General features: G+C 41.3%; 1 protein-coding gene across 1 annotated transcript; it reads left to right on the forward strand.

Moving 5' to 3' along the window:
- The first annotated feature begins 5,230 nt into the window (after positions 1 to 5,230).
- Positions 5,231 to 6,184, forward strand: LOC132899873 (putative gustatory receptor clone PTE03). Its single transcript, XM_060941927.1, has one exon. The coding sequence runs from the start codon at positions 5,240 to 5,242 to the stop codon at positions 6,182 to 6,184; it is 945 nt and encodes a 314-aa protein (XP_060797910.1). The 5' UTR covers positions 5,231 to 5,239.
- The last annotated feature ends 8,108 nt before the right edge of the window (positions 6,185 to 14,292 follow it).

Genomic DNA, 14,292 nt, shown 5'->3' on the forward strand with positions numbered 1-14,292 from the left:
CAAACACACCACCCGGGCAATGAAGGAGTGGCTTCGTAAGAAGCATTTCAAGGTCCTGGAGTGGCCTAGCCAGTCTCCAGATCTCAACCCCATAGAAAATCTTTGGAGGGAGTTGAAAGTCCATGTTGCCCAGCAACAGCCCCAAAACATCACTGCTCTAGAGGAGATCTGCATGGAGGAATGGGCCAAAATACCAGCAACAGTGTGTGAAAACCTTGTGAAGACTTACAGAAAACATTTGACCTCTGTCATTGCCAACAAAGGGTATATAACAAGTCAAGTCAACTTTATTGTCAAATATGCTATACATGCTCGACATACAGCACAGATGAAATTTCAGTCCTCTCTGACCCACGGTGCAAACAGGCAATGCAATAAATAAAAATAGAATAATTGAAAAACAAACAAACAATATAAACAGTAGAAACACTCTAGATAAGAACTAGACAAAGACTAAACACTCAAACAGATAATATAAACAGTATAAAACACTCTAGATAAGAACTAGACGTAGACTAAACACTCATATATATATACATACATACACACACACATACACGTAAATTGGTGCAAATAAACAAACAGTCAAGGGCACTTCAGGTATAGCAGGTAAACATGAAATAAGCAGTATAAACAAACTAGCAGCTGTTAAGGTGAGGTAGTGCGGAATAGTGCAAATGAGCGAGGTAAAGTGAGATGTGTGGTCCCTGAGTTCAGTGTGTTAATGAACGATGAGGTGTGTGTGTGTGTGTGTGTGTTGGGGGGAAACTGTGAGGATGACATGTCAGATGCTAAAGGGGGGGCAGGGGGGTGTGCAAGCAGAATCTGTGGCAAGGGGCAGAGGGGGGAGGAGGGGCAGAGGGGGGAGGAGGAGCAGAACAGGGAGGGAGTTGAGCCTCCTGACTGGCTGGTGAAAGAAACTGTTCTTGAGCCTGCTGGTTTTGGCCCGGAGACTCCGCAGTCTCCTCCCCGACGGCAGCAGACTGAAGAGGCTGTGAGATGGATGGGTGGGTGGGTGGGGACACCTGCAATCCTGATGGCTTTGCAGGTGAGGCGGGAGTTATAAATATCCATTAGAGAAGGGAGAGAGACACCAATGATCCTCTCAGCTGCTCTCACGATGAGCTGCAGAGTCTTGCAGCAGGACACGGTGCAGGTGCCATACCACACGGTGATGCAGCTGGTCAGAATGTTCTTGATGGTGCCTCTGTAGAAAGTGTGCATGATGGGGGCCGGGGCTCTTGCTCTCCTCAGTTTGCGGAGGAAGTGCAGACGCTGTTGGGCTTTTTTGGTCAGTGATGCGGTGTTGTTGCTCCAGGACAGGTCATGTCGTGGAGGAGTTGCTGACGACCCGTACAGTCTGTGGTCTCCCCGTCAGGAAGTTCAGCAGCCAGTTGCACAGGGAGGTGTTGAGTCCCAGCTGGTCCAGTTTATGAATGAGCTGCTGAGGAATGATTGTGTTGAATGCTGAGCTAAAGTCTTTGAACCGCATTCTGACATACGAGTCTTTTGTCTCCAGGTGGGTGAGGGCTGAGTGGAGGGCAGTGGAGATGGCATCATCGGTCGAATGGTTGGACTGATATGCAAACTGGAAAGGGTCCAAGGCAGGGGGGAGGGCAGACTTGATATGCCGCATGATTAGCCACTCGAAGCACTTCATGAGGATGGGAGTGAGTGCAACAGGGTGGTAGTCATTGAAGCAGGAGGGAGATGGCTTCTTCAGGACTGGGATGATGGTGGTGGTTTTGAAGCACGTGGGGACAACAGCCTGGCTCAACGAGATGTTGAAGATGTCTGTAAAGACATCTGTGAGCTCCTCGGCACAGTCTCTCAGGACATGACCAGGAATGTTATCAGGACCCGGGGCTTTCCGTGCATTTGTCGTCCTGAGAGCTCTCCTCATGCTGTCTGGAGACAGCGTCAAGACCTGGTCGCCGGGAGGTGATGGGGTCTTCTGTGCCGTGGTGCTGTTGTCTGCATCAAAGCGAGCGAAGAAGTCGTTCAACTGATTCAGCAGAGACGTGGAGTTGTCACAGGCCTGCGGCGAGGGCTTGTAGTCTGTGATGGTCTGAATCCCCCGCCACAGGTTCCTGGTGTCTCTGCTGTCATTGAAATGGTCAGCAATGTGCCTGGAATACTGTCTCTTGGCCACCCTGATGCCTCGTGACAGATTGGCCCTAGCTGTCCTCAGGCCCACCTCGTCCCCAGCTCTGAAGGCGGCGTTCCGAGCCCACAGGAGCCTGTGGACTTCCCCTGTCAGCCATGGCTTCTAATTGGCCCAAATGGAGATGGTTCTGGTGACCGTAACGTCGTCCATGCACTTCCTCATGTAGGCAGTGATGGTCTCCGTATACTCCTGGAGATCTGTGATGTTGCTGTAGGTGGCTGCCTGTCTGAACATGCTCCAGTCAGTGGTGGAAAAACAGTCCTGGAGTGCCTCTGAGGACCCCTCTGGCCACACACGTATCTGTTTTGTAGCTGGTTTGGTGACTTTAACCAGCGGCCTGTATGCTGGCATTAGCATAACAGTGGAGTGATCTGAGGCCCCAAGGTGGGGGAGGAGTAGGGCTTTGTAGGCATCTTTATGCATGGTGTAAACATTGTCCAGAGTATTGTTTCCACGTGTGGGAAAGTTGATATGTCCATAGAGTTTTGGAAACACGCTTTTGGGGTTTGCATGATTGAACTCCCCAGCCAGGATGACGAAAGCATCTGGGTGGGCTGTCTGCTGCTCACTGATGTGCTGATAGAGTTCATTCAGTGCTTCACTCCTGTTGTTATTGGAGCTAGGAGGGATGTATAATGCTACCAGCAATATGGCTGTAAATTCCCTCGGCAGGTAGAATGGCCAGCACTTAATAATCATAAACTCCACCAGTGGTGAGCAGTGTTTGCAGACCACAACAGCATCACGGCACCAGGCATCACTGATGTAAACACAGAGTCCTCCACCGTGAGTCTTCCCCCCCCTCGACTAGCGCTCTGTCTGACCAGTAGCATGTTAGCCGGGCTAGCTGAATGGCACAGTCCGGGATGCTGTCATTAAGCCATGTTTCCACAAACACAAGGACACAGCACTCACTCACAAACTTAAAAGATGAGCGGAGCAGGTGGACATAATCCAGCTTGTTGTCCAGCGAGCGTACGTTGGCCAGAGTGATGGTAGGGATAGCCGGCTGGTGAGGGCTAGCTGCTAGCCTAGCTCGTATACCTCCGTGCTTGCCTCTCTTCTGCTTCTGCATGTTCCGCCTGTGGCGCTTCCACTGTGGGCTGCATGCAGGAGTGGGGGTCGGTGATTGAGCAGGCATCCGGAACAAACCGTAGCCACATAGCACTTCCGCGTCTGCTGGATTGATATCCATGAATATAGTTCTGCGGATGTCAAGCAGAAACTCACGGGAGTACGTGCGCCTTGAGATTGATGGACGCGACAAAGACGAACAGATACACACTGTTTTAAAACACAAAAAACACAAAAACACTGTTCTGTCGGGACAAAGAGGAGCCGCTGCATGTGTGCGCGCCGCCATCTTGGTAAACAAAGTATTGAGATGAACTTTTGTTATTGACCAAATACTTATTTTCCATATTTATTTGCAAATAAATTCTTTAAATATCAGACAATATGATTTTCTGGATTTTTTTTCTCATTTTGTCTCTCATAGTTGAGGTATACCTATGATGAAAATTACAGGCCTCGCTCATCTTTTTAAGTGGGAGAACTTGCACAATTGGTGACTGACAATACTTTTTTGCCCCACTGTATACAGCTGGCTTGCCTCATCCAGTGAAACTGTGTGGTGGCACTGGACCCACACCACTGTTCCCTTTGGGAGTTGGACAATGAACTCTTCCAGTACCACTGAGGACTCCCTTAGTATCATGATCCTCTGCCACCAACCACCACTGGCAGGCATCCCACAGCTGCTGAGTGAAGGTGAAAGGGCAGCTGACCTCCCCCAGTGTCAGCAAGTAGAACCGCGGATGGTGCTGTTCTGAGATGTGACTGACTCACTGCAGTATGGCCCATTTCAGGTGCAAGTACTCCAGTATGCTGTCAGTAGGCAGCTGGTAGGCCACAAGCTGGGCCTTCCCTGACAACCTGCAGTAGTCCAACCATCCACTGAATCTCCAGCAAACCTCATGCCTCCACAGCTTATTCAAACAGCATGATAAAGTACTAAGGGTCATCTTGCGGCCCCATCTTGGTGAGGTTGTTGTGTGCTACTGTTGCTGGGGTCCCTGCCGACTCAATTAAGCCCCGATACATCCACTGATCTTCCTGCTGGACCCGGAGCAGCACCTGGAAACGTTGCTCCTGCTCTGCGTTCTTGGTGAACAGCGCTTGGTGCTGCATCTTGTGCACAGTGGTGAGGGCATGGATGAGCTCAGACAGGGATGAGGAGTCCATGATGGTGCTTCAGCTTCAGGATTCCGGGTTTCAGCACCAATGTGACACTACTTAGGCTCAGGAGGCTAAGTGTGAACTCGTTAGTGCAGAGCTCACACTGAGACACTTGCTACTCCCCTCCTCTTATGCCCAGTGTTTGACCCCAGCTCCACAGTGAAAAAGCATGACAATTATGTTAAATTAGCATCATGCTTTTCCTCACTTTTTACACTGCTTCTCAAAATGATTGAAAGACATGAGTTGAACTTGTGTAAAATGGTTCTTTGAAGGACTTTTGTTTCATGTTTTTCCTATTTGTGCTCACTTAGGCAGCAATGAGATTCATTATCCAATATTAAAGAAGCATCATAATGACCAGATAAGTCCACACACTGCATGCCTAATTAGTTATCATCCTGTGTTCATTCACTCTTCTTCAGTACTTGCTTTATCTGAGTGAGGGTGGCAGTGGATCCAGAGCCTCTGCTCGGAACACACTCTAGATGTGACACCAGTCTACTCCATGCTCACACACTACTGTGCCACTGATATTACATTATATTTAAAGAAGTATTCAAAATTTTGAATGTGACTATTAAAATGCATTCATTCTAGATTTTGTTGTTATTACTACACCAGTACTAAACATAAATCTTGTGAGAAGTTCAGGAGAGAGGGCAGGACTCAGCTAATTAGTTACCGTCAACAGATCACAAAGGAATCTGAGCCAGTAAGAGAATATAAATGTACACAGAGATGATTTCTTCACCACACCTCCAGGAATTTTATGTACGTTATGATGCAGGAATGACTGCCATAAAATCACAAGGCTTAGTTTTTTATATATTAATGGATTACTCTATTAATTTTACATATTTCACTCTGGGAGGACATGTGGATTTACAGCATTACAAATATGTTTATTTTATGATTACTCTGAAAGCCTACATAATGATTGTCTGCTTTAATACAGTTATCATTTCTGTTATATGCAGAAACAAATGTCTTCATGAGCCCATGTACATTTTCATCGCTGCTTTGCTTTGTAATTCTCTCTTTGGATCAACAGCATTTTATCCTAAACTGCTCATTGATTTGTTGTCTGAAACACAAATTGTGTCTCATGAAGCTTGTGTATTTCAAGCATTTTGTATGTACACATATGCTGTATCAGAGTTTCTGCTGTTATCAGCTATGGCCTTTGACAGATATATGTCCATCTGTAAACCATTACATTATGCAACTATTGTAAAAATGCACATTGTCAGAAAACTCATATTTTTTTCATGTTTTTTTTCTTGTTGTACAGTTGGTGTAGGAGCTTTACTAGCATCCCAACATCAACTGTGTAAATTTAAATTGAACAGACTATACTGTGATCTTTATTCTATTGTGAAATTAGGTTGTACAAGACCAACTGTTTATAATCTTTATGGACTTGTTATTGCAAGCATTGCTGTGTTTCCTCCTGTGATCTTCATAATCTACTCATATATCAGGATACTCTCTGTGTGTTTAAAGAATTCTAAAGATTTTCGAAGAAAAGCTTTACAGACATGTTTGCCACATATTCTCGTTTTCATCATTTTTTCAGTCAATATTTGTTTTGAAATTATAAATCACAGACTAGAATCAAATCAAATCCCCCACATTATTACCATGATCATGTCTGTTAACTATGCACTCATTCCTCCTTTATTCAATCCCATAATATATGGAATAAAAATGCAGGGGATTTTTGATAGTATTAGAAGGCTGATTTCATGGAAAAGGAGGACTCAGATTTCTTTTTAGATGCAGATTCTTCCATTCCTCTTATAAGTTTCAAAAAATACATATTCCAGATGTTTTAAAAGAATGATTGTCTATGATATGATTAATATTAGAGTGATGTTAATGAATGAAATGTAGTGTAACTACCAAAAAACAACAATACTTATACTTGGTTGTGGATTACAGTGCAGTACAGGAAAAAAACTGCCCTGCATATAAACATTTTAAATGTATTAAACTTTAATCTATTTACGTGGTGTATTACTACAGTGACTTGGCTGCTATAACGGCTCCAGCCGTCAAAGTTTCTATGGAAGAATTACAGAAGTGGTTTCCCTTCGCCTTCTACTGGATTATTATAGAGGTTTTCTCCTCTAACCATTCACACCTATGGACAATTTAGAGTAGCCAGTTAACTGAACCACATGTCTTTGGGCTGTGGGGAAAACTGGTGCACCCAGGGGAAACCCACACAGACACAGGAAGAACATGCAATCTCTACACAGAAAGACTCCCCATCGGCCCCTGGGCTTGAACCCAGAACCTTCTTGCTGTGAGGCAACAGTGATAACCACTGCACCACCATGAATCCCAAAAATGTTATACATCACTCAAAATCACATCAAAATCCATTTATGGAAACGAGTTCAAACTGGACTTTGCTTCATCATTTATTTTACTGAGGAACAGAGGAAGCATCATTGGGAGTACAGGCAAATGAAACTTCAAATCAATTAAATTTTATTTATGATTCTATAATTTGGGGTACATTTCGCCGTAAGAAAAAAATAAAAAAATATATATTGTTTTTCAGTGAATCAACCAGTCTAACAAGTTAGCATAATCCTTCAGGGTAACATATCCAGTTGTTGCAAAGCTTAATCATTAACCATTTTTCTATTTTTAATGAAATAAAATGTTTTTCCTTCCGAGCTTGTCAACTAAGTTACGGACAAACTGATATGATTTCAATCATTTGGCGGAATCTTACACTTAAAGTAAAATTAGATTTGAAGACATATTTAGTCTTTTCTGCCAGATATACAATATTTTTTTAAAAAATATATTTTATTCATTAAAATTTCCCCCAGTATGTAAGTAATTCAACTACAACTGTTATTAGGACCATGATTTTTTCATTTACAAAAATGCCATACCAGTCATTTTCACAATTTAAAGAAAAGGCTGCCAAAGTTCACAACTGGTCACATCTATACCAATCATCAAGTTATGTTATAGACCTCATTTTCATTCTTTTAATTTGACAAATGTAGGTGTAACTTAGTTGACGATGGAGGTACTGTAATGCAGTTGACACAAGTAACTTAGTTGACAGGACACATTAAACAACCAGTACCATGTTATTTTAAGGTAGTATGAAATTTAATGAAAGATCATTTAAGTAAATTCATAGGCAAGGTGATGGATAAAACAGTGACAAGGAAATAAGCAACAGTAACCATGTAACTGTAACTCAGTTACAGTAAAATATCAGTAGTAATAATCAGTAGAAATCATTCATGTAGCCAAGCAGAATCAAAGGTGATAAAGTTGATTCACATACATATAAAAGCAGTGAGAGGGCAACAAATAACAATCGATGAACTGCCCTGCACTGTATTCAGTTAATACAGTAGAACAGACTTACATTGAAATATAATGAAATACAACTGTAGTATATGAAACATTAAACTGATCGATACATTCCATATAAACCTCACTAGGACCTTTTACAAACTTGATCATATTTCTCTGTCAATTTCAACATGGCATGAATTCACTGCCTTTGGAGGAGGAATCATTCTCAACACATCCTCAAATAGGTACCATAGCACATCCTCTCTGAGTGGCCAGAAGAAACGGTTTACTCCAATGTTACTCATGCACTTCACCTGTACATGGGTTTCCATGATGTCCTGAATTATCCCAGGGTAAATGTCCCCTTCGTATCTTACAACACACCATTCTCCAATTAGATCAGGACCCCAAGGAATTTCACATGCTGCTGCTTTGTGTGTTTGAGGGACTAATGTTGCTGTGTGTTCAACATCAAAGGCAAAGTCATGTGTGCCATCACATCTGCATTCAAAACTTTGCCTAGTGGTACAAGGGCAACTGCCTGGACTCCCTGGGGGTCTACATAAGTTCTGAAGTTTCGTCTTTCTTTCCCTGCTTTCCTTCTGCACCTTCCTCCAATAGGCCCTCTTGCTTCTCTTCTCTCTCTTACTCATCATTCCAACAGTTTTCACCTTTCTCTGTGCCCTTAGCCTGTGTCATGCCTGTCTTTGCTTCTCCAAATATGCTGCCCTTCTTGCTGGATCAGCATCTCTTCAAGCCCTGTATTTGCGCTGTTTTTCAGCTGCTGACACCTATTTCAAATAGATTTTAAAATACTAAATTAACTTGTATAGTGAAAAAGTAAGATGCACTCTATTAACTACAGTATTCATTGAGATAGGCAGACTGATAATGACAATGATGTAGTGAAAATTACTGATGTCAGAGAGCACTGGAGTTGCCTGTCAACTAAGTTACCCAGTCTGTGTAACTTAGTTGACAGGTAACTTAGTTGACAATTTCCATGTTCTGTCTCATAACTTCCTTAGCTAATGTAGCATTGCTAAGCACATGGCATTTTCTTAAAGAGGTTAACAGCTTTTTTAATCAGGTAAGTTAATTAAAATATTGAAACATCAAAACCCATGATTATATGAGTAACTTAGTTGACACTTAATTAAGATACTCCCAGGCCATATGTAATTTTAGATCAAATATTGAAGAAAATTAGAGGAGACTCACCATGATGCATTCAAAATGCCCGCCAGAGAGGAAGGCGTCACCACACAGGGCTGGTCACATGGTGTTGGAGCAAACCATTTTTGGGTTTCAGCGGAGGAGTCTTGTTAGTAACTTAGTTGACATAAATTTTGCGGACAGCGGTAAAATTAATATTTTAAGTATTAAGATGTTAAAATGTAATATGAAATTATTATTTTCTCCTAGTACTTAACACCCTTAAGAACATTATAAAATAATATTATTGACTTTGATGTTTTTTAATGCTTTATTTTGAACACAAAATAGTGAAACAGGAAATCGGACATGGAAAAAATGAAAACTCTAAGAATATCATGATAGATTTTAATTACTAATAATCAAAAAATATGTTAAATGTTTTTATAGTTATATTGCATGATGTGTATACATGCTTAAAATGTGAAATTCCAGAGAAAAAAAAAGATTTTTAATAGTCAGTAATATCAGTAAACATCAGCGGACATGGAATGTACCCCAAATTATAGAATCGCCCATTATAGAGCTGCTTTCATGATAAATTTTTATAAAGTAGTTTTACAGAAAACGACGTGTACAACCCCAAAACAGAAAAAGTTGGGATGATAAGTTGAAATTGAAACTAAAACAGAAAACATTGATTTGTAAATAATCTTTACCCTGTATTGCACTGAAAACAATACAACAGCACATTATTTGATATTTTACCCTCATGGATTTTATTTTATTTTTTTCAAAATAAACACATTTAAATTTTGATTCTTACAACATATTTCAAAAAAAGTTGTGATAGTCAGGCATTTCCCATTTTACAGTGGTGCTTGAAAGTTTGTGAACCCTTTAGAATTTTCTATATTTCTGCATAAATATGACCTAAAACATCATCAGATTTTCACACAAGTCCTAAAAGTAGATAAAGAGAACCCAGTTAAACAAATGAGTCAAAAAATATTAGATGTGGTCATTTATTGAGGAAAATTATCCAATATTGCATATCAGTGAGTGGAAAAAGTATGTGAACCTTTGCTTTCAGTATCTGGTGTGACCCCCTTGTGCAGCAATAACTGCAACTAAATGTTTCCGGTAACTGTTGATCAGTCCTGCACACCGGCTTGGAGGAATTTTAGCCCGTTCCTCCGTACAGAACAGCTTCAACTCTGGGATGTTGGTGGGTTTCCTCACATGAACTGCTCACTTCAGGTCCTTCCACGACATTTTGATTGGATTAAGGTCAGGACTTTGATTTGGCCATTCCAAAACATTAACTTAATTCTTCTTTAACCATTCTTTGGTAGAACGACTTGTGTGCTTAGGGTTGTTGTCTTGCTGCATGACCCACCTTCTCTTGAGATTCAGTTCATGGACAGAAGTCCTGACATTTTCCTTTAGAATTCGCTGGTATAATTCAGAATTCATTGTTCCATCAATGATGGCAAGCCGTCCTGACCCAGACATAGTAAAACAGGCCCAAACCATGATACTACCACCACCATGTTTCACAGATGGGATAAGATTCTTATGCTGGAATGCAGTGTTTTCCTTTCTCCAAACATAACCCTTCTCATTTAAACCAAAAAGTTGTATTTTGGTCTCATCCATCCACAGAACCTTTTTGCAATAGCCTTCTGGCTTGTCCACATGATCTTTAGCAAACTGCAGATGAGTAGCAATGTTCTTTTTGGAGAGCAGTGGCTTTCTCCTTGCAACCCTGCCATGCACACCATTGTTGTTCAGTGTTCTCCTGATGGTGGACTCATTAACATTAGCCAATGTGAGAGAGGCCTTTAGTTGCTTAGAAGTTACCCTGGGGTCCTTTGTGACCTCACCGACTATTATACACCTTGCTCTTGGAGTAATTTTTGATGGTCGACCAATCCTGGGGAGGGTAACAATGGTCTTGAATTTCCTCCATTTGTACACAATCTGTCTGACTGTGGATTGGTGGAGTCCAAACTCTTTAGAGATGGTTTTGTAACCTTTTCCAGCCTGATGAGCATCAACAATGCTTTTTCTGAGGTCCTCAGAAATCTCCTTTGTTCATGCCTTGATACACTTCCACAAACATGTGTTGTGAAGATCAGACTTTGATAGATCCCTGTTCTTTAAATAAAACAGGGTGCCCACTCACACCTGATTGTCATCCCATTCATTGAAAACACCTGACTCTAATTTCACCTTCAAATTAACTGCTAATCCTAGAGGTTCACATACTTTTGCCACTCACAAATATGTAATATTGGATCATTTTCCTCAATAAATAAATCACCAAGTATAATATTTTTGTCTCATTTGTTTAACTGGGTTCTCTTTATCTACTTTTAGGACTTGTGTGAAAACCTGATGATGTTTTAGGTCATATTTATGCAGAAATACAGAAAATTCTAAAGGGTTCACTAACTTTCAAGCACCACTGTATGCTTCCATAGTGTGATGGTCCATCCCAGATGACTCTGAGCCCAGAGAAGTCAATGTCACTTCTGGACACAGTTAACATAATGCTTCCTTTTTTGCACAGTAAAGTTTTACCTGGTGTTTGTGCATGTAACTCTTTATTGTAGCTTGATAAAGGTTTGCCAAAATAATCGCAAGCCCATGTGGTTCTATCAGCTGTAGATGAATGATGGTTCTTGATGTAGTGCTGGCTGAGGGATTAAAGATCACAGGGGTTCAGATTAGGCTTGAGCCCTTTACACACTGAAATTCCTCCAGATTCCTTGAATGGTTTAATGATATAATGCACCATAAAGGGTGAAATATCCAAATCCCTTCCTATCTTTCTTTGAGGACCATTGTTTTAAAACATTTCAATAATTTTCTCACACATTTGTTGCTCCTCAAAGACTAGGCCATTCCTGGATACTGATTTTGTACTAAATCATGATTACAGTCACCTGTTTCATATCACATCATTATTTAATTGTTTTACCTCATTACTAGCTCTAAATTGCCCCTGTCCCAACTATTTTTGAATGTGTTGCAGGTCTGAAACAAGAATGGATGTGTAGTTGTGGTCATAAGTTTACATACAGTGACATGAATATCCTCTTGGATATGAATATCATTGCAATATTTGGGCTTTCAATAATATCTTTGAACTGTTCTTTTTCTGTGGCAGAATGTACAGCCTACATCTTTAAAAAAAACACTAGAATTTGTTGCAGAAGTTTTACTTTTCTTTGGGTTTTCTGAAATCAACACAGGGTCAAAATTATACCCTACATACAAGGTCAAAAATTTACATATGCTCACTTAGATAATTAATTCCAAGGTTCCGAAAGTTCCAAAATGTCTTTTATCTTGCCAAGGCCGAGGTTTCTTAACTTCCTGTTAATGATCATGATTGACTACAGCTCATAGCTTCTCTGTGCCTTCATAAAAAGGGTTTGTTTCATTCATTCATTATCTCTAGCTGCTTTATCCTTCTACAGGGTCGCAGGCAAGCTGGAGCCTATCCCAGCTGACTACGGGCGAAAGGCGGGGTACACCCTGGACAAGTCGCCAGGTCATCACAGGGCTGACACATAGACACAGACAACCATTCACACCTACGGTCAATTTAGAGTCACCAGTTAACCTAACCTGCATGTTTTTGGACTGTGGGGGAAACCGGAGCACCCAGAGGAAACCCATGCAGACACGGGGAGAACATGCAAACTCTGCACAGAAAGGCCCTCGCCGGCCCCGGGGCTCGAACCCAGGACCTTCTTGCTGTGAGGCGACAGCGCTAACCACTACACCACCGTGCCGCCCAAAGGGTTTGTTTACAGAACTAATTGGTTTGACCAACACAAAGTAAAATGGGAAAGTACAAGGAGCTCAGAGCAGAGCTGAGAAAGAGGAATGCAGATATACACAACTCCAGAATGTTTCTTGGAGCCATTTCTAAACAACTGCAAATTCCAAGATCAGTTCAAGCAATTGTATGCAAGTTATTGTGAGGTGTAGTCACTTTGCCAAACCACTTTGCTTCAAGACAACTGAAACTGTCATGCTCAGCTTAATGGAAATTGGCTTGGATGGTCAGGAACAACCTGGGAACCACCATGGCACAGCCCTGCCATGAACTGGAAGCTGATGGATTACTGTCTACAGTTCAGATCACCATGGACTAAGAGGCTGCTATCCAAGAAATAACCCCCTGCTCCAAAATTGACACCTTCAGGCTTAACTAAAATTTGAAGCTGACCACAGGGGCAAAGAAAAAGCCTTCTGGAGGAAAGCTGTATGTTCAGATGAGACAAAGATTGAGTTGTTTGTCCATAATGACCAGCATGTACAGAGGGACACTGTACCAGCTGGTGGTTGTGGTAGGATCATCATGCTCTGGGGCTGTTTTGCTGCCAGTGGAACTGGTTTATTGCACAAAGTGGATGGAATAATGAAGAAGAAGGACTACAGTGGTGCTTGAAAGTTTGTGAACCCTTTAGAATTTTCTATATTTCTGCATAAATATGACCTAAAACATCATCAGATTTTCACACAAGTCCTAAAAGTAGATAAAGAGAACCCAGTTAAACAAATGAGACAAAAATATTATCCTTGGTCATTTATTTATTGAGGAAAATGATCCAATATTACATATCTGTGAGTGGCAGAAGTATGTGGATTAGCAGTTCATTTGAAGGTGAAATTAGAGTCAGGTGTTTTCAATCAATGGGATGACACACTGCATAAAATGATATCTTAGCAAGTGAAAATATCTTGAAAATAGTTGAAATGATCTAGCATTTCTTATTAGAAGAAAACAAGACACCAATTTTGAGATTATTAAACCTATTAAGATTATTAAACCTATTGAGATTATTAAACCTATGTAAGTTATTGTGAGTAATCCAAGTAAGTCAAGTATGAAATAGATAAATATAAAGTATACAGTGTGCACAGAATTACAGTATGAGTGGGCAGATATTTTACAAGTGATATTACTGATATATGAATCTGGATTTTAGCTGTTCATCACAGAGACAGCCTGAGGGGGGGAAAAAAACTATTCTTCTGTCTGGTTGTTTTTGCATACAGTGAACTATATCGCCTCCCTGAGGGGAGAAGATTAAATAGATTGTGACCAGGGTGTGATGGGTCTGCAGAGATGTTACCTGCCCATTTCCTGACTCTGGACAAGTATAGGTCTTGGATGGAGGGCAGGTTGATGCCAATAATTTTCTCTGCAGACCTTATTGTCTGCTGCAGTCTGTTCTTCTCTTGTTGGGTGACCAATCTAAACCAAACAGTGATGGAAGAGCAAAGAACAGACTGAATGATGGCAGAGTAGAATTGTGTCAGCAGCTCCTTAAGCAGGTTGAGCTTCCTGAGCTGGCACAGAAAGTACAAGCTCT

This window comes from Neoarius graeffei, chromosome 16 (genome assembly GCF_027579695.1).
Source record: "Neoarius graeffei isolate fNeoGra1 chromosome 16, fNeoGra1.pri, whole genome shotgun sequence".
Classification (NCBI taxonomy): domain Eukaryota; kingdom Metazoa; phylum Chordata; class Actinopteri; order Siluriformes; family Ariidae; genus Neoarius; species Neoarius graeffei.